Source organism: Haliaeetus leucocephalus, unplaced genomic scaffold (assembly GCF_000737465.1).
Source record: "Haliaeetus leucocephalus isolate CR32 unplaced genomic scaffold, Haliaeetus_leucocephalus-4.0 Scaffold339, whole genome shotgun sequence".
NCBI lineage: Eukaryota > Metazoa > Chordata > Aves > Accipitriformes > Accipitridae > Haliaeetus > Haliaeetus leucocephalus.
In genome coordinates, this window is record NW_010972775.1 from 2,012,648 (window position 1) to 2,032,339 (window position 19,692).

The 19,692-nt window shown below is 56.0% G+C and overlaps 2 protein-coding genes across 2 annotated transcripts; one reads left to right on the forward strand and one right to left on the reverse strand.

Moving 5' to 3' along the window:
• Nucleotides 1-951: 951 nt before the first annotated feature.
• ISLR (immunoglobulin superfamily containing leucine-rich repeat) lies at nt 952-2,202 on the forward strand. Its single transcript, XM_010571597.1, has one exon. The coding sequence runs from the start codon at nt 952-954 to the stop codon at nt 2,200-2,202; it is 1,251 nt and encodes a 416-aa protein (XP_010569899.1).
• Nucleotides 2,203-7,142: 4,940 nt separating this feature from the next.
• On the reverse strand, nt 7,143-18,470 carry STRA6 (stimulated by retinoic acid 6). The gene is made up of 17 exons (XM_010572242.1): nt 18,346-18,470; nt 15,823-15,901; nt 15,304-15,389; nt 14,998-15,137; nt 14,702-14,868; nt 14,426-14,551; nt 13,497-13,564; nt 13,276-13,352; nt 12,491-12,552; nt 12,035-12,215; nt 11,056-11,131; nt 10,851-10,984; nt 9,623-9,740; nt 9,319-9,420; nt 8,330-8,493; nt 7,660-7,797; nt 7,143-7,321 (listed from the first exon to the last, which is right to left on the reverse strand). The coding sequence occupies exons 1-17, from the start codon at nt 18,468-18,470 to the stop codon at nt 7,143-7,145; spliced, it is 2,022 nt and encodes a 673-aa protein (XP_010570544.1).
• Nucleotides 18,471-19,692: the final 1,222 nt, after the last annotated feature.

Consider the following 19,692-nt stretch of genomic DNA (forward strand, 5'->3'; position numbering starts at 1 on the left):
AGCTCCTCCATCACCCCCAGAGCCCTCGGGGCTCCTTCTCTATCCCTTGAATCCCAGCCCTGGGGTGGTCTATCCCTGCAGGACAGACCCCCTTTTGCCCCCCCCCTCCCCCCCCAGTTGTTGAGCAGGTCTTAATTCAGCCTGTCTATAGCCAATAAAACGTCTCCCCCCTCCTGCCCTAAATGACAGGGTAAGGGACTGGAAGGAGCAGCAAAACTTGCCTACAAGGCAGAGACAAAGGGGTCTCGCTGCCAGCTCCTCGCAGAGCCGCAGTTAACCTCTTCCCTGGTGGGACACAGCTTGCAGACGCCAGGAACCAAGCACGCACAAGGCAAGAAGAAGGGGAGTAAGGAGTTAGCTCAGAAATATTTTGCTCTAAAGACTTCCAGCAGCCAGGGACCCCACACTCTCTTGCTGAGAAAAAGCACTCGAGAAGCTGGGTTTTTCCATGACATGGAAAAATGTGGAGATGGGGGGTTGGTTTGAGGCTTGAAAGCATGCTGAAAATCTCAACAACTCGATAGTTTAGGGGAAGGCTGGTTGTGAAAGAGCTGTGGTTGCTCTGTTTCTCCCAATTCCAGCCTCAGCAGGGTGAACCCTAAACCCCCAGCTCCCACTTTTCATCCCCAAACCTGAGGAAGCAGCATCCCGAGGGGGGAGTATTTCATCAAAGATCAAAAAGAGGCATTTTCTAGTGGAGGACAGAAAGGGTTTAGGGGAAGTTGCCTGCTCACATGAGGTAGTCAAAGGCTCTGCTCTTGGCAAGGAAATGCCTTCTTCAGATTAGGAAATATTTCAAACAGCCATTTCCAGCTGAAGTGCTGGGGTTAATCACATGGATGCTTCGCTTTTCTGCTGCTTCCTGTTAGTGTTTGGCGAGAAAAAGCAGATCCCCACCTCGGCTAGACCCATCCCGTTCATTCTCCCCCATCTCTGTTCCCAGAAGCAAGGATGAGGCCCCTGCTCTGTTGCCTGGGGCTGGCTGTGCTCCTGGGGCCCTGCCTGGCCTGTCCCAGCGCCTGCTCCTGCTCCACCAAGAAGAATGGGCGGCTGTTGGCCGAGTGTGCCTACAAGGACCTCCAGGAGGTACCTGAGGGGTTGTCCTCCAACGTGACCATCCTCACCTTGTCAGCTAACCGGATCAGCTGGTTGGGGCAAGGCTCCTTTGCTGAGGTTCCCGAAGTGCAGTCGCTGTGGTTGGGCTACAACCAGATCGGGGTGGTGGAACCGGGGGCTTTCGCCTTGTTGGTGCACCTGAAGAACCTGGACCTGAGCCACAACAAGATTGCGGATTTCCCCTGGCAGGACCTGCGTAACCTCAGCGGTCTGCAGATCCTAAAGATGAACAACAACCGCCTGGCTGGGCTGCCCCGGGATGCTTTCCGTGCCTTGAAGGACCTGCGCTCCCTCTGGCTCAACGACAATGAGTTGACCACCTTGGCCGAGGGCACCTTTGACAACCTGCCCTCCCTGTCCCAGCTGCAGATCTTCAACAACCCCTTCAACTGCTCCTGCAAGGTCTTCTGGCTGAAGAAGTGGACCGAGAACACCTCCGTCTCCATCACCAAGGGGGGGTCTACCCTGTGTGTGGCTCCTGGCAGGCTAAAGGGCAGGGCGGTGACGGACATCCCCGACCACCACTGCATTGCCCCCTCCGTGCAGCTCACCTACCTCTCCAACCTGGACAACACCGTCATGTACGATGGCCTCACCCTGACGCTGCACTGCAGCGTGGCGGGCAGCCCTCCACCAGAGATCAGGTGGAAGATCCAGACCTCCAGCCGCCGCATTGAGATCAACGGGCCCAACGTGGCACGGGATGGAAGCATCAAGCAAAGCCAAGAGCGATTCCTGGTCTTCAAGAACGGCACCATGGCCATCCCCAACTTCAGCAAGGAGAACGAAGGCATCTACACCTGCCTCGCTGTCAATGACGTGGGCACGCGGGATGTCTCGGTCAACGTGGCCTTGGCTGGGTCAGAGAATCCAGCTGAAGACCTGCTCCGAGATGACCCCCAAGCCAGCCACCTCGGGGGTCAGAGCTGCTACAAGGGGGATGAAATGGATCCCTCCGGTGCTGGAGAAAAGCTGGTGATTGTTTACCACATGCCGAGGGAGTCGAAGAGCAGAGCTGGAGGAGCGGTGCCCCGGGTCAGCCTGGGGACCCTCCTGCTGGCTTTGGGCATCACGGTCTGCTGTTAAAGGGGGGAGAAGGAAACGGTGCCTCGGGGGTTCCCCCTCTTTCTGTAGCATTTATCTTCACGTAGTGCCATGCCTTTGCTGAGCTTCTGGGAACTGCGGGTGGTCAGGAGTCAAAGGGGGCCAAGACTCAGGCCCAGGGCTGGTAGATCAACCCCTTCTTACATGGGGTCAGGGCTGGGCTCCATTAGTTGAGAGCTTCAAACAAGCTCGGGTGATGCAGAGCAGATCCTCACTATGCTGCCGCTTTCTAGGTGTCGGAATTTGCCACGTCCTGACTTATCTCCCTCCTGAGACCAAAGTGCAGCTGTAGGATTAAAGTCCACCCTCAACAGGGTGACCATCACCCATCCCCAGAGCCCACCACCGTAAGGCCTCCTCCACCCGCAGCAGCAAGCTGTGCCCAGGGAGGGGATCTCTCACAAAGAGGGTCCCATTGGTCCAGCAGCACCAAAAATGACATCCCCACCATGACAAGTGCGCGGGCCCTTGGCCAGGTCCATCCTTCTTACCACCAGCCTCACGGGAAGCAGCAGGATCAGTCTGAGAGTGGGGGAATAGCCTGGGCATGGGTTCCCAGGGCACATGGCTCTGGGGGACAGAGATATGATGGTGCTTTGTAAGCAGGATGGGTGCAGTAGGACACGTTGGATGGTGCCACAGGCTTGGATCAGGCCACTTTTGTGGAGCAGGAGAAGCTTTTGCATAGGCTTCATCCTTGCAGGAGCACAAAAGGCTCCTGCTGGCTAGGTGCTGGGAGCACCCATGGTGCCTGCAGCCTCCCTGCATGTTGCAGGATCAGGCCCTGCTACCCTCAGTACCTCTCCCAGATGTGATGCAGCTGATTTCCGCGCCCCCCCCTTCCCTTTCACTGGTGAAGCCTGCAGTCCAAAATGCTCGGCTGGGCTGGACCCACCGAGCTGCCCTGCTCTGGCTCCAACCCCAGCAGGGAGGGATTGAGCTCAAAGAGACCAAAGTAATTTCCCAGCGCTCCTCTGATGGGAAAGTGAGTGGGGGCTGCATGATGGAGCAGGAGGAAGAAAGATCGGGAAAACCCAGATGACAGAGAGAGAAGCTGAGCTGACCTATAAGCCATAAACACACTCTTTAAGTGCTTTAGCATTCCCACACGGGACATATGGACCATACCCGGCTGCCCCAGGGTGCTGGGGAACCCCTTGTCTCATGGCAGGGAGCTGAGCATCTCCCCGACCCCGAGGCATGGGCGGTCCAGCTCTCGTGCCTTCTGCCAGTGCTCGCCTGCAGGAGCTGGACAGACCCCTGCAGCCACCCTCGCCTTATAACCAAAACTGTACGGACAGCAATAAATACCTTTTTTTTTTTTTTTAAACAAGCCAGTGCATGCTGCCTCTGTGCACCCCCAAAATCCCCCAGACCCAACAGCATCTGGGGTACCACAGCTCATCACCAATCCTCTTTGCTCAAGGGGAACCCCTTTTGCCTCCAGTTCCCCCAAAGCCCTTCCAGTGCTGTAGCAACGCCCCACGATGACCCTGGAGGGAGGATGCATCTATAGGTTACCCAAAACTTCCCCCATCACTGCTTGCAACAGGCGGGGGAAGGCACCAATGCCAAAATCGGCTGAAAAGCAGCTGTCCCGGAGCCTCAAGCCTCTACATAAGCTCTCCAACCCCACGATTCAATGTCCAGACAGCTCACAGGGCAAGGAAAGGGGCAGTTGAGGAGCTGCCGTATGCCAACATCAACATTGTCCGGGTATGGCGCCGAGGTCTCTGTGGGGGTCCCCAGGCAGAACCAGCCAGCAGCTCCTCGCACGAACGGCCTTTACTGCTAACAGGCAGGCACATATTTTTCCCATTACGGGCAGAAAGGATGAAAAACATCACGGCCCCAATGAGAGTTTTGGTTTCATTTTGTAGGATACAGCTGTTAACGTGAATTTTATCCCAGCTGGGGTCCTCCCTTCCCTGCCTGGGAATAGGGGGGGTACAGGAGCTTATTCCTGCAAACTCAGCTGGGAACAGGATTTGGAGCCTGGGATACGGGTAAACAATAAGATTTAAGCTCCCAGCAGCCCTAAGCCATGCCTGAAAGTCTCTGCCCACCTCGCAGAGCTGCTGCTCCCCCCTAGCTTTGGTGTTTTGTTGCCAGAAAGGTGAATTCCTCCACGTTCGCCTAGTTTACTCATAGCTTTTGTAGCAAGTTATTAGCCATATTAAGCATCGCTCATTCATAACAAAGAGGGCACCCTGCCACGTGGTTCCTGGGTTGGATGCTGCAGGTGATAGTGCACTTGGCATCACCATCCTGACCCACTGTGGCCACCAGCTGCTGCAAGGCTGGGATGCCACAACCCCCATCAGCTCCTCTCTGTCCCTCGCTCGCTTGCAAAGCTACAGCACAACCCAGACCTGAATTTCCATTCACGGGCAATTTTTCATTAAGGGCTCCCTGAACCGCCTCACTATTGATGGGTTCAGGGGTTGGGTGGAGAGGACTGCGGGTGTGCAGGGACAGAGCTATCCCATGTCCATACTGATGGTGGGGGTTTAGAAAAGAGTTGAGAAGCCACCATGAAGAGCAGCAGCTCAATTCACCCCCAGGGCACCCTGCTTGTGTCAAAGAAGGGAAAGAAAACAAGCAAAGCAATGAAGCCATCTCCCATCTTCCTCCCAGGGCTGTCATCTCTCACCTCGGCCCCAGCCTGCCGCCTGCCAAGACATCTCCAGGAAGCCTCGGGCAGGGCTGTGTAAACAGATGCAGAAATCCAGTTCCACCCATGGCCCAGAGCTGCCAAAGATTTTAGGGATTACCAAGGCTGCCGTCAAAGCCCCAGCGCCTGGGAGGCTGGAGATGGGTTGGGATGGGCTGCAAGGGAAAGGCACAGACTTTGATTTAGGGCATCCCTTTACACGATACACGCAGGACATCCAGCACCCACCAGCACCGCATCTCTCCCACGCTCAGATGTGCAAACCCAAGCACGCACACCGCAAAGCCCAGAGCGGGGAAAGCAGCAGAAATTACACCTTGGGCTCCTGCTGTCTTAAAAAGAAAACGACCCAGACCTGCCTCCGGTGCCATCGCCGTCACCCAGTTAGATGACATTGTACTATGTGCCAGACAGTAATCAAATACGATTAAGACAGTGCTGTTTTAATCGTATTTGATTAGTGGACAGTGGATGCGACAGGGTTTTGAGCATCCAAGCACAGCAGGTGGCTGCTGGGGCAGCATAAACAGGCAGAAGTTGAAGGCAGGGACACCCCCCCCGCCCCCGCTTTCTTCACTCGGATAGAAAAGGAGGGGGGCAGGCTCCTGGGGAAAGGGATGGCTCCCACCCGGGAAGATTCAATGTTGCGGGGAGACGTCAGGACGCTCCAGGCAAACCCCAAAGCACAGGGCTCAGCCTCACTCACCCCAAACCACACCGATGGTGTTGCAAGCACCCCAGCAAGAGGGCATGAGGTCCTTGAAAGCCTGTGAAGAGCAGGTCTGCTTGCCTCCAAGGAGATCTCTGGGACGAAGGGCTCAAACCCCATTGAGCAAAGGGGATGGCCCAGCAGCCCTGCTCCGTGCAGGGTGGGTTGCAAAGTCTCAAAGGCACCTGCTTTAGCAAGGCTGAGGTGGTTGAGTTGGTATTGAGATGGAAGAGTAAAGAGCCACCAGTACAACTTACCAAAAGCCCTCCTTGCTGCCCGCAACAGCGGCCTGATGCCAGGCATCCTTCCAGCCCACAAAGGCAGGACTTTCAAGGGACACGTCATGGGAAGAGGTGTTCCGGCAACACATTGGACACTTACCTTTGGTGCTTTAGCCACAAAATGTCTTGTTTCAGTTCCCATCCTTTGTGGGAGCTGTGGTTCAGGGGCCAAATGTTTTGATGGGAAAGCAAATTTATCAGCTTTGCATTAACATTTCCCTAAGGTGGGGAGGGGGATCCCAGATTTGGTCCCATCATGTCCAGGTCAAGCAGACCTACTGCAAAGCCTCTGCTCCACATGGTCAAAGCAAAGTCAGTCCCAACCACCACTCAGAGATATGGCTATGGTGGTCCTCATGTCCCTCCTGCCAGGTCTGGCTTATTTGGGAACGGCCAAGAGACCAAGCACAGCCCGAACGTAGGAATGAGGTATGTGATTTATTAACCTTCCCCAACTCGGCACGTCCAAGTGAGGTATAAAACTGCTTTCTATGGATTCAAGCTCAGCTCACTCGGAGGGTCACCAGCCCTGGGGAACCGCTGGCTTTAAACAAAACGGGGTGGCAGCAAGAGGCACCAGGGGGATGAGAGTTATGGGGAGCAGAAAACAAACGGCTCTGCAACCTCACAGCTCAGAGCCAGAGCAGACAGGGATTTTAGCCTTCATAAAACTGTGGGGGAGAGGAAAAAAAAAACGTCCCAGGGTTAGGTATAGTGCCCAAGGGGAGCCAGGATCAGACCTGAAAGGGAGAAGCTGGTAGTGGGGACCTTCTCCACAGGGAGACCACACTGAGATGCAGGTAGTTCCTCATGCTCAGTCTGGTTGAGGATCCCTTCACACACACAAACACACACCTTCTCCCTCTTTCGTTACTGCCCTGGTGCTGGGGGCTTGTGCCTGCCTTGCCACATGTCAGAAAGGCAACTGTTGAGAACTGGTGGGCTCATTACAGGAGTGATTCCTAAGATGTTTCTGAGATGCCTGAAGGGTTTCGCTTGGCTCATCAACCCCTCTCCATTCAGGGCAGGTTTGAAGGTAACCCATTTGGCTTCACCTCTGGACCTTGGTAATGGCTCAGCATAGACCTAGAGCTAAAAACCAGCCCCCGTCACTGCTGAAGAGGGACCAGAGGCTGGAGATGGACAAGAGGTGCCCAAAACTCCTACCAGTGCAGGAGGAGAGTCAACAGGAGACAGGGACGGGATGGGACGGGAGCGTGCGTGGGAGGCAGATGGAGGTGGGGGGCTTCTCTGGAGGTCAGGCCTTGGGGGAGCTGAGCTGGGTGCCGTTGGCTGTGGGGTCAGAGAGGGCGGTTTTCCGGCAAGCAGTCAGCGAGGGGTTATTGAGGAGCGTGTAGGCCAGCCACCAGCGGGCTCTGGTCTGCTTGAACCTGGCTCTGCTTGGAGGTGCCTTCTTGGGCTGCATCAGCTGGATGCCTGAAAGGAGATGGGAGGGGGGGAAAGGATTTCAGCCCCAGCTCCCCCTCGCTGGGGCCACCCAGATGCCATCTACACCCTGGGGCAAAAGCAGAGGAGCCCCATCCTGCCCTGGCACAGACAGAGACACAAGAGCAGCTCCTGGGATGGAGATGATCACATACCAAGCAGAGGTGGCATAAAAAGGGAGAGGGCACCAAAACCACAACCCTCACGGTCTCTTTACCCCAAGGTACCACCAGCATCTCTAGAGGAGTGGCAAATCCACAGAGGAGACCCCATTGCCACCCCACGGCGATGGCCGTGCACCCCCCCAGATAGCAGTGGGAAGGTCTCACCTTCTTCCACGTTGCTGGCCCGGAGCCCCGGCGGCCCCTCTGGCCTGGCTAGCTGGAGGAGCAGCAAGCAAAAAGCTTTCATCACCGGGTGGGACTGGCTGACCTCGATTTTCAGATAGTGGCAGTAAGTGTGGTAGCCTGAGGGAACACAGCCCACGGTAAATGCTTGTGGTGGGGCCAGACTTCATGGTTCCCCCCTCCCTCCTGCCCTGGAGCAAAGGGGAGGGTTATTTGCCAGGCTCCATCTCTGCCCTGCCAGAGCTGCTCTGCCTTCAGAGTTGGGAATGAGCTCCGCTCCCAAAATCCCAGCAGGAAAAGCAGAGGGAAGGGCTGAAGTCCCCTTGCTGCTGCCTTTAGTGCAGGAGAGATGAGGGTCAGCTGCCCGTGGGAACAGGGTCTGGTCATTGGTGAAGCCCAGGGGACCCCAGAAGGGCATCACCCACCCTTGGGGGTGGATGGAAAAGCAGGACCCAGCAAGCATCAGGAGAAGCCACTTGTTCCAGTTGTCCCACCTATCCATTTCTGAATGCAGGTGGTTTGAAGCCACCCTCAGTCCTGGCAGCCCCAGGTGATGGAGGAGCCCCACACCATGTCCCCCAGGAGCTCGGGGGTGGGAGAAAGGCCCCCACATTCACAGAGGTCCTGCAGAGGGACACCCTCCGTGCCCTACCTGGGTCGAAGGTCTCCACACTGCGGTTCAGCAGGCTGATGTCTAGCTGGGAGAAGTGGACAGCGTTATAAAGGGCAGAAATGACCATCCTCCACACACCGGCCAGGACACCCACCAGGACATTGATGGGGAAGAGCAGGTAGGTGACTATGTAGAGAGCTCGCCTGCGGGTGGAGAAGGAGGAATAAGGAACACAAACACCATGGGACAGGAAGCACGGCCCTTCCCTGCCAGGGAAACCTCCTGCCAAAATAAGCCTCCCACCCTTCCCTCCCTCCTCGGCAGACACAGTCCCCATTTGAGGTGTCTCCGTCCCATGGAGAGAAGCAAACACCCTTCAAGGCTGTCAGGGAGGAGACAGCCAGGTGCACCGTCAGGGCTTCAAAGCTTCACCTCCAGCATACATAGGGTCTCCATTTCTCCTCGAAGACTTAGAAACCAGTCAAAGCATAAGCCTGGTGGTTTGGGATGGAGGACACCAGGTCCTGTGGAGGTCAGAAAAGCCTACAGCAGCCTCCCTGCGATGCCGGGCAAGTGATGGAGGTGGTGGAAGTGCCTTGGCTGGACAGAGCAGGACACCTAGATCCGTCCATCACCCTGGTCTTCCGCGTACAGCTTAGGCAGTGACACCACGTGTGAGAGAGGGACCACATCCACTGGCAGCATCTGAACCAGTCCAGCCAATCCTGAGGGATCTGGGCTTCCTCTGGGGCTTGCAAACAGGGGTGGTGGAGCAAGGCACAGACCTCACCAGCTTCACCCCACTGAAATCAAGGCTGTAAACAGACCATGGCCCTCTAAAGCACCTAAAGAAACCTCTCTGGTAGCATGGAGCCACTTAAACCCCTCAAACTCACAGGCTTTCCCCCTTGAGCTCATGGCACAGAGGATGCCACAACATCAGGGGAATGTGTAAATCCAACACAGGCCCAGGCTCCTCGGCTTCAGGAGGGTCGGCTCTGCCCCAAAGGCACTCCAGGGCCCCATACCTGTTGGTGAGCTCCTTGCGAAGGGGATGCTGCTCCAGGAATTGGTAGTGAGCTGCCAAATTTTGCACAATGACGGCAACAACCAGGGTCAACCAGAAGGGCCTGGGTGGGAGGGAAGAGGCAGGTTGGACACCAGGAGGGTCCCAAGCATGAGACACCATCCCGGGCAGCAGAAACCTCCAGCAAAGTTGAAAGAGCCCAAGATAGAGCCTCCCCTTGACAGAATACCCCAAAATACACTATGGCCATGGACATGGCACCCACTTGGGTCTTCCATCCCTCCCCAAGGGCTGCAAGCACTCACCACATGTTCTGAATGATTTTGAAGAGGTATGTGTTTGTGCCGGACTGGAGCGGGATGATGAAGAGGAAGGTAAAGCCCACCGAGCAGATGAAGAAAATCACTTGCTGGATGAGGAGACCTGGGAGGGAGACGCAGGGGGAGAAACCATGGCGGGGGAGGATGGAGAAGCGGTTCTTATTCTTGCTCTGATTCCCCTTGTTGCTGAGCATATCTTTCATTTTAATCCCATAAAAAGCCTGCGAGATCCTTACCTGCCTCCCCGGCTCCAAACACAATGCTCCACACAGGATTTAATTACAAGTTCAGCCTTTCTTATCGCTCCCCACATTACCCCCTCTGAGAAGAGTCATCACTTGGGGCTGCGACTATGATGCCTCATCATAAAAATCAGCCTGAGCTCTGATTTCTAATCATAAATCACACCGAGATCAGCAGTGGCTGTGGTTCCTTGTGCTTGAGCTTGTGCTTCACCTCCGCTGCTTTGCTTTAATGACTTGAAAACCCAGGTTTTTAAGCAGGAGGTAGATTCATGGCAGCACAGTAGAGATGCAGCCAGCTCTGCCGCAGATGCACCAAGTACTGTGTGGCCAAAGAAAAGCTGCTCCTTGCTGGAAAAGGGGTGCAAGAAGCTCCTGGGGTGCTTCCCAGCTCCTACCTCCACACTAACAACCTGCCTGCAAAATAGCTCTGCTTTCCCAAGGGGTGGTCACCAATAGACCCAGCGGTCCTCCCTGTCCTTCCATCACCCCTCCCAGACCTTCAGCTTGACTCTCCTGCATAGCCTTGGCGTGCCGATATGGTCAGGTGTTGCACATGCATGACCCCAAACACTGCTCAGAGTCACCTCCCGTGGGCCAGCCCTCCCAGCCAGGGAGACCTGGGCTGTGCTGGGAAAGATGCGTACCCGGGATGTGAAGACCCGGACCGGAGGAGGAGACAGACAGTCCACGAGGTGCTGCGATAGCTTCTCAAATCAAAATATTTGGCTTTGAGCCAAAAAGAGTCATCGGTGTGTGTCCCCTCGCTTTTTTTTTTCTCCCCAACCATTTGGTGTTCAGCATGACCCTTCCCACAGAAGGACAGATTGCGTTTGGGGAAAGAGGAACAAAAGCCTCGCAGCCATCCCTTTGCAAAACAGGGCAAGAAAGGGGGAAGAGATGCTTAAATCCAGGGTAGGCTGTGCAAAGTGGGGGTCCACCACCCACCCACCCCCTCCAACACCCTTTACCCAGGCAGGCAAAAGCTGTCTGGAAGGCGGCGAAGCTCATCCAGCAGACGATGGCTTGTCGGGATGGGCGAAGGATATGGGCTTTGTAGAAAACATCCAGCACGGCCCCTTGGTAGAGTGCCTTCAGGTTGTTCCTGGGGAGAGAGACCAGCTGCATCCCGGCTCGGTGACGAGCTCAAGGCCAGAGGAGCAAGGACACCCATACCTGTGCATCACCAGCGTCCTCAGGAGCATGGCGCAGGTCAGCAGGCAGCACAGCACCAGTGAGCAGATGTAGCAGACTGTGGAGGAGTGGGGGGAGATGCCTGAGTCAGGGCTGCGGCCAGCCCCAGCAACAGGATTTTATTAAAAAATAAAATAAAATAAAATAAAATAAAAGTATCTCAGGAGCATTGTGGGGGGCTGAGCTATGGGGCTGCATACTGCCCAGCAGGGCACCGTGCCTCAGTTTCCCTCTCTACCCCCTTTGCAATACAGGGATCTCCGTCTCCCAGGTGGGCATGAGCTGATCAGACAGTGAAAGGGAAGGGGAAAGACAAGCAGCCAGGGGAAATACAAGTACTTGGGCTAGCTCAGCACTGGAAAAAAAATCATTGAGCAAGCCATGAAAAGCAGGCAGTGTGATGGAGAGAGCCTAGGAAGATGCTCTTAGGAAAGGGAATGCTGAGAGGGGGAAAGGAGGTCTGGGCGGAAGGATGGAAATGTCCTGAAGACAAAGAGGATGAGGGGCTCGGTGACTCAGAAAAAGCCATAAAAAGCCCCCCCAGGTTGGTGGTACCCCCAGGTAGTGCCATGAAGGGAGGGGGGCACCCCTGTCATCCCCCCCCCTCCCCATCCAGGGCTTTCAATTAGCCAGGGGTCCGGGGGCCATCTGCTCGATTCCAGCACATATCAAAGCCTGCAGCCGCAGGGCAGCATCTGCAGCACGGCGCTGCCGGCTCTCCCTGCCTCGCCGTCTTGGCACACAGCGGCTGCTCAGAGATGCCTGGCACGGCACCAGGCTCACGCAGCCTCCTTTCATGTCTGCATGGCTGTGACTTCAGCAGCTGGTTTTTAAACCCCCCTGGAAGGTGCCTCATCACCAACCAGTTTCCTGGGCCATCCTCTGGGTTAGAAATCTCTCTGCTAAGTTCCAAAAATCCTCAAAAGTCACCTACAGGTACAGGACCTGGCTAGGAACCCACCTTCCAGTGACCACAGGTAGTACTTGACGGTGTTGAGCTCCTTCTCCATGTCACCCGGGACAGCCGGGCTCTCCGAGGGCACCAAGCCAAACTGGACCAACAATATCACGATGTCCTTTGTCATTCCTGCCCGCACAATCTGGATGGTGGGGATGACGGCTACCAGAAGCAGCAGAGCGACCTGTGAGGGAGTGGTGCCACGTGAGCCCTGGGTCACGGCATCCCACTGCTGAGCCGTCACCTTAGCTTAAAGACTTAAGGATGGCTGAGCCCTGGAAGCACATGGCTGGTTGCTGCAGGTCAGCCAAGGGATGGTAATACCTTGAGGCACGCTAATACCAGCCCCGTAGCCAAAATTGTGGTGCGGCAATGACCTCTGGACTCCTCTGTCTCCAGAGGATACAGCCAAGAAGGCGGGGAGGGGGGGTCTGCTTGGCATTTAACCACGAACATCACCTGGTAGACAGCAAGCACGGCCGTGGTTATGGACAGGACAAGCTTCAGCGGGATCCGGAAACCTGTAAGGCAGAATCAGAGAGGTGTATCAGAGAGGAGCTGGGACACGGGATCACAGGGGAAGGCTGGAGCAGGCTGTAGGTCCACCCAACCCAGCAGCCAAAGCAAACGCCCGAGGGAGAGCACTGGAACAGGGAGGGGGGGGGTCAAACATTAATTGGGATGTCCCCAGGGAAATCCTGCAAGGATGTATAGCTGGGAGCGGTTTCTCTGTACTTCGGCTGGATGAATTTCTTCCCTGTTGATCCTCCCTTTCCCGCAAGCCCGTGAAACCTCGCGCACCCGCAGCACCGAGTCCCAGCAGCTGGGTGCCTGCTGCGTGCAGAGCCGTGTCCCTTGGTGTGCCACCACCCGCGACAGCCATGGGCAGAGGGGGCAAGGTGTAGTTCCCCATTCCTGGGTCATTAGGGATTTTGTCCCCTTGCTGTAGCTTTTATTCCCTTATCATAGCCTTATCAAGCATCAGGCTGCAATATCAGCTCAACCTCGCTGCCTCAGCCCACCCATACCCCCCACGGGTGGAAGTCCAGCTCCCCACCCCAAACCGCAACAGTTTGTGCAAAGCCGAGGCGTCGCACGTGCGGCGGGCAGCAGCTGCCACGACGCAGATGCTTTGGGGAAAGAGCCAAGAAAGGCATTTGCTCTCCCTGGGGAGGGGGAAGACAGCCTGTTTGCCGAGCCGCTGCTGCGCCCAAGAGCACAGCCCGCGCCTGCCCGCAGCTTACCTTCCTCGGGAACGTAGATGTAGGAGCGTAAATACGTCTGGACCCTTGACAGGAGGTTCTCTTCTATCTTCGTGGAGCTGGAGGAAGGAGGAGAGGGTGAAAAGCAGGTCCCTCGGGAGCGGGGAGCCTCTCTGCTCCCATTGCAGGCAGCAGGGAGGCAGGCAGGGCTGGCACGGACGCTCACTGATCAGGCAGAGCTATGGAAAAGGTGTTGTCCTTACCTCCCCTTCCGAGGGTTTTTGGACAGGACAGCCTTTAGGTACTTCTTGTAATAACCTTGCCCAGTAACCTTAAGGAAAGCAGCAGTAAGTTGCCTGATTTGAGCAAAGGGATACGCTCAGGCACACGGGGCAGGGAGAGGTGACTCTGCCTCTTGGGGGGGCTCTCAACAGAGCATCTGCATCCCACCCAGCAGCCATCTCCTTGCTCTGCTACCCCTAGTCACCCACCCATCACTAGCACGATGCCCCGCGGCACCCTCCATAGGGGATGCGGGTGTTGGGCTCCCAGCCCTCGTTTGGATAACAAACATGTTGGAGCGATGCTGGCAGCAAATCTGCTGGCACTGCCAAGGTGGAAATAAATCTGCCTCATTCCCATCGACAAAGCAGCCCAAAACCAGGCACACCGGTAGGACAGCTGAAACCCCTCATTCCCATCAGCCAGCTCCCAGCAAGCACCTGGGGGTCACTTCAGTCCATGCTGGGGCTGACTGCTTTTTTTTTTTTTTTTTTTGAAGTAGGTTTTTCCTCCTGTCTTCCCAACAAAGCCCTGGCATTTCCCAAAGGGCTGGGGATTATCCAGCCTGCCGGGAAAACAAGGCAACTCCAGTCCCAGCCTGAACGGGATGCATTGATGCTTTAAGCCTCTTGTGCTAAGGAGTTTACTCCAAAGATGGATTTTTCGCTCCCTCTTCAAATCCAGCAAGGCAAACAGAGCCACAACCCAGGCCGTCAGAGGGATGGAGGGGAGGCAGGTCCCGGTGCTGGAACAAAGTGAGGAACACGTGCTCTGGGAGAACCCCAGTTCTCCCAGTCCCCAAGGCAGAAAGATGAGCTGCAGGGCAGGAGAGCTCCTGAAAGCATTGCAGGTCCATCGAGGGGTTCTCCCATGCTACCATCCCCTGAGTCACCCCGTGGATCTTCATTACCTCCTTATCCAAGGTCTCCTCCTGCCCGGTGAAGCTCCTGATGAGCAGGGCTGGATACCAAAGGCTTAAGAGCACAAGGCAGAGGATGATGGGGATGTAAGAGAGCGTGGAGTAGTACCTGTATATCTGGGGAGAAGCAGAGATGTCACAGGCCACACCACCCTGGCCCAGGCAGGTGACACCTTAATGTCACTTCAGGGAGGTGATGAGAAAACCACCTCCAACCCTGGGCCACACCAGCCTCCCTGCTCCTTCCCCAGGAGGTGGGACACGTACCTTCGGTGACTGGGGACAATCCACCTTCTGCCAGATGTGGACCACACAATGGCACCAGGAGAGCAGGCAGCCCACAAGGTAGCTGACCCTGTGCCGGACCGTGGCACAGGCGATCAGGGGGTAGTAGAAGGCAGGGTAGTACAGCAAAGCCAGGATCTTCCAGTACTCTAGTTGGGATGATGGGTAGAGAGGAGGGAGGGCAAAACAGGCAAGAGAAGGCAGCGTTCTCAGTATGGACCAGGGTGAACAGGCCGGAGGAGCGTGGTGCCCGCGGACCAGCAGGGTGCTCGCCTTACCTCGGCTGCTCTGGGAGGAATGAGCGATGAGTGGCAGAGGGTCCCTGTCCAAGACCAACATGCACAGGGAGGAGAACAGGATGCCGAACACCGCAGCCACCAGCCCTCGGTTGCCTTCCTCCTCCAGAAAGTTGGCTGGGCTGCGAGCCAAGGAATGAATGAGCCTGACACGAGATCAGGGGCACCCTGTCCCCACCATCCTCTGCCCCAGAGCTGGTTTATCCCATGCTGCACCTCAGCTTCCCTCCTCCCGCTTGGCTGCGGGGTGACAGGGACCCTGGGGACCGGGGTGCAGTGCCAGGGTACCTGAGCAGTCCCGGGACGCCGTTCCAGCAGCTCCAGTGGAGACGCCTGCGTTTCACCAGCAAGGACAAGCCCACGAGCACAGCCAGCTGCCAGAAACCCAATCGAGGGAGCAATAAATACATGGGGAGGTGGGTCTGGATGGGAGGCTCAGACACGCTGCAACGTGATGGGAGCCTCCACAGAGACACCATCTCCACCCAACACCCTAAATCCAGCCATGGTTGAAGCAGGGACAGGCACTTCAACCTGCTCTGACAAGTTACAGGCTCTGAGTGCCTCAGAGGGACCATGATGGGAAAAATAAAAATCAATCAAGGCCTTCCATTGACTAAAGACATGAAACAAAGTCTGGAGATGTGTGAGTCCCTTGTTAGAGCATCCCAGCTCTAATCTCACTCCAGCTCAAGCTGAAGAGCTCAGGCCTGCTATTTGGGAGTAGACGGGCATGACCCGAGCTGGGGACAGCAAATACGACGTCGGGGCAGATAACTCACCATGCAGGACTTGGCAGGTACTTACGGAGACCGGTGCCATGCAGATGTGATACAGTCTGGGAGAAACGGTGGGGTTGCAGTCTGGGATTTCACTGGAAAACATGCTAGAAAGAAGGTGGGGGGGGAAATATCATGCATGTATTTAGTCCCAAAAGGGCAAAGCAAAGATGCTGGGGTAATGCCGACGTACAAGGGGGCAGCAGAGATTTCGGTCCAATGCTGAGAAGAGGCGAACCTCTGAAGAGCTGGGTTGCACAACCATCAACAACCAGGGGTGAAGTCACCCTCACGAGATGACTTTATGAGCAAGTGAGAGAGATAACACAGGGAAGTGGCCCTGAGCTGATCCCCACAGGGACCGGGCAACCTCCCTGCACGTACAGGGATGCCAAGGCTTAATAGGAGGACAGCAAGGAAGGATGAAGCCCCCCTTTACCTCTTTTACACCCATATCTGTTCTTCTGTGTCTTTTCAAGGGATACAGCCTACAAAGCAGCAGTTCTCCTTGCTGCTTAAGGCACTGCGCTTATTAAATGCCAGCTGGGAGGCTGAAGACCCCTCGTAGGGTGTTTCGATGCCTTTCCCATGGGAGAGGGACCAGCCCCAGAGCTAAGGGGATGGTGGAGGTGATGGCTGCCTGGGGCTGGTGCAGGTGGGACAGGGTCCCAGAGCCGCATCCCCCAGCTCGCCAAGGCCAGCCGAGCAGGTGTGCTGAGCTTTGCTTTATTTATTCGCTCTCTGGCCTCCGTTACATCCCTTAATCTCTGCTTTGCCGCAGCCCTCCTCCTCTCCCCAAGGCCAGGCGTGATCTTGCCCAGCCACCTTCATGCAACGCTGGGCAGCAAATCGCTGTGCCAGGGAGCTGAACCCCCTGAGCCCCGTAACTCACAGTGGGGAGGAACCCACGCAAGCCCTCGTGCCCTCCCAAACCACTGCAACGCCGGTAGGGTGGGCAGAGATGGGAGACCAGCTGCAGAGATCCCCTAAGCAAGGCTGCAGGAAACAGTCTGATAGTGAAATTAGGATTTCTCAGGCATCATATGTCTGAGGCTGTCACCGAGCTGCCAGAAAAGGCTTTATAGGACTAGCTGCCATTACCAAAGCTCTGATTTCTGCCTTTTTTTTCTCTGCCAATGGCTGGGCTTGGCTAGACCAGAAAATTCCTGCTGTCCAAAAATATCCAGGCTCCAGAAATCCAGGGCACCCATCCACAAGATTGAGAGCACAGGGATACCAAAGCCCTTTTTGGTATCACCAGGGCTTCAGCATCTCTATCTAGAGCATCCAGGAGCCATCAGATGGGCAAACCCCCCAGCGCTGCCTCCATCCCTTTACTGACCATGGCTTTACTGCAAAGGAAAGCACCCAGAAAATACCCCAAAGGTTTCTAGCAGAGATGTGGGTCATGCAGGGGGCTTCATCTGGCAAAAAAGGGGCCGGGCAAGGAGATTTCAAAGGCTGTTTCGTAATGCAGAAGATTAAGGACAAGGAGGAACCCTTTGGGCTGATCGCTGCTGGGATCTCTTCCTGCTTGCCCTCAGGATTAGGTATCAGTCAACTGAGCAGCATAAAACCCACCTGCAGAGGACTAAGTCAACAAAGGGACAATCGATGCTGATAGATGGGCCTTGGAATGCCCAGCTTCGAGCCTTGTGGGACATCTTGGAAAAATTGCGCTGCTGCTCCACGCCTCAGTTTCCCCTCCCAACAGCACTTCTCTTGTCCTTGGGAAGGGCACTCGGCTAGGAGGGCACGAAGCATTGGGTCCTTGCTGTGAGGTTGGGCCCTGGGGTCCCATCCCCGGGGCAAACACAGCACTGCTCTTGGGAGCATGCTTAGTTAAAGAGCGGATCATCACAGATGGAGAGGGAATAGGCTTTACAAGACCCACTGATACACCAGTTTGGGGGCGGGGGGGGAAGACATCCATGCAAGCCCAGGGATGCTCAGCCCTATTTTGCAAGTAAGAGACCTGTTCAGGGTCACCGTGCTGTGCAGGGACCCGGCTGACCATCCCTGCCAGTAGATCGGGGTGTGCTGCCAACTCTCTTCACCCCCAGCCAAAATCTGCACAGCTGCTTGCGGGGAGCTGGGGAGGGGGGATTAAGGTAGGGGACTGAGTTGCAAGGCTGTGGCATGGGGACATCTTCAAACCCAGAAGTATGGAGGCAGAGCAGCCCTCTCTAGGCTGGCAAAGGCTCTGGGGGCTTCAGAGGGGTCAGGGCAGCAGGTTAACACCATGCACTTGACTTTGTATTTTGGGGAAGGTTAAGTAAAATGGAGTGTAACTAGCAGACATGCCTGCTGCAGGGTTACTGCTAGCTCTTGTCAGAAGCATCCTAAAGAAATAAAGCATTTTTAGGGGGGCAAAATAAGCCTTTTTAATCACCTCCCGCTCAGCCAGGAATAAATCCTGGCTGTGCTGCTCAGGGAACACTGCTCTACAGAAAGTGGATAGAGCAGCCAGGCAGGAGGCAAGCAGTTGCCCAAGGTGACCCCAGCAGAGACGGGGGACATGTGGCACCCACCGGTGGGGCTGGACACTTACTCATCCTGTGGCACGGCCGGCTCCATGGTTTCGTAGATGTACCAGTCAGAAACGAGTTCGTCGGTACCGGCAAAGCTGTTGTCCAACAAAGCATCATGCATCCCGCCGGAGCCATTGGCTGCCATGACTGGCTCCTTCCTCCCTCTGTGGGCTGGAGAAAGATGGTGAGAGGTAGCCAGAGGCAGAAAGCAACCAGGCTTTCCCAAGGTGGGTCCTCCTGGGCTCTTGGAAATACTGGGATGGAGGCACTGATCCAAGAGGTTTTTATCTTCTCAGGTCACTCCCACAGCCAGGGGGTGACCAGGAGCTTTCAAAATCCAGCTGTACCTCCAAGGATCCAGCTTTTATCTGGATTTGGAGGGAGGAAGAAGGGACGAACCACCACCCCCACCCCGGCTGCACAACCCGAGTGCTCGGGGCACACCTAATCATCCCTCAGCCGCTCCCTGCTCGCCGCGGGATGCTGATAGACTCGGAGCCTTTGTTTGGGTTGTTTAACAGTTTTTATGCCGACTCGAAAACCAGTGCAAGGGTCAAGTTTTGGGCTCAGCGGCACAGGCTGGCTGGCAAAGAGAGGACGAGATCTCACCGTGGCTGGGGAGCCTGTGACCCGTGTCCCCAACGTCCCTCTTTGCCACCAGATTCCCCACACAGCATCCAGCCTCCCCCAGCTCTGGGAAGAAACTGCAGCCCCTCTCCCTTTGTAGCAATGAAAAGGAAGAAAGTTTTGTCACCGTGCCAGACCCAACAAGCTCTCATTTCTCCTTCTCCCCATTATTTTTTGATGACTTTGGCCCAGGAAGCCCCACACCCTCTGCTGCTGTTCCAGAGCTACATTGCACAAGCTGCGACGTGCCTCCTCTACCATTGCCATCAGAAAGGCAGCGCCCAAAGACATCCCCACGTGCCAGGCAGTGACACTCAGTGCAGCCTCCAAGCCCCAGAAACGAGCCCAGGACCTGGGGACACCTCATCCCACAGCCTGGGGATGTCACCAAACCCCCCCAGGCTGCTCGGTGGCTCTGAGGGGATGAGTAGGAGATGGATGACTGAACCAGCAGCTTTGCTCCAGGCTGCTGTTTGTACAGCTGGCGTTCACCAGGGACCATGTCGGATATAGCACGCCACCTTCAAAGAGATTCCCCAAATCTGGGCTGCGGCCCTGCAGGCAGCCGCATCTCTGAACAGACAAGTCCAGACTTGACAAGACTCGCCACCATGGTCACGCTGCCCCATGCCCTGATGCTCCACTGGATATCACGTCCCCAGCCAGATTTTGGGTCTCCACTGGGAGCTCCCTGTAAGTCTGGACATGAGACCTGGGACCTTCACCTCCCTTCCCAGAGA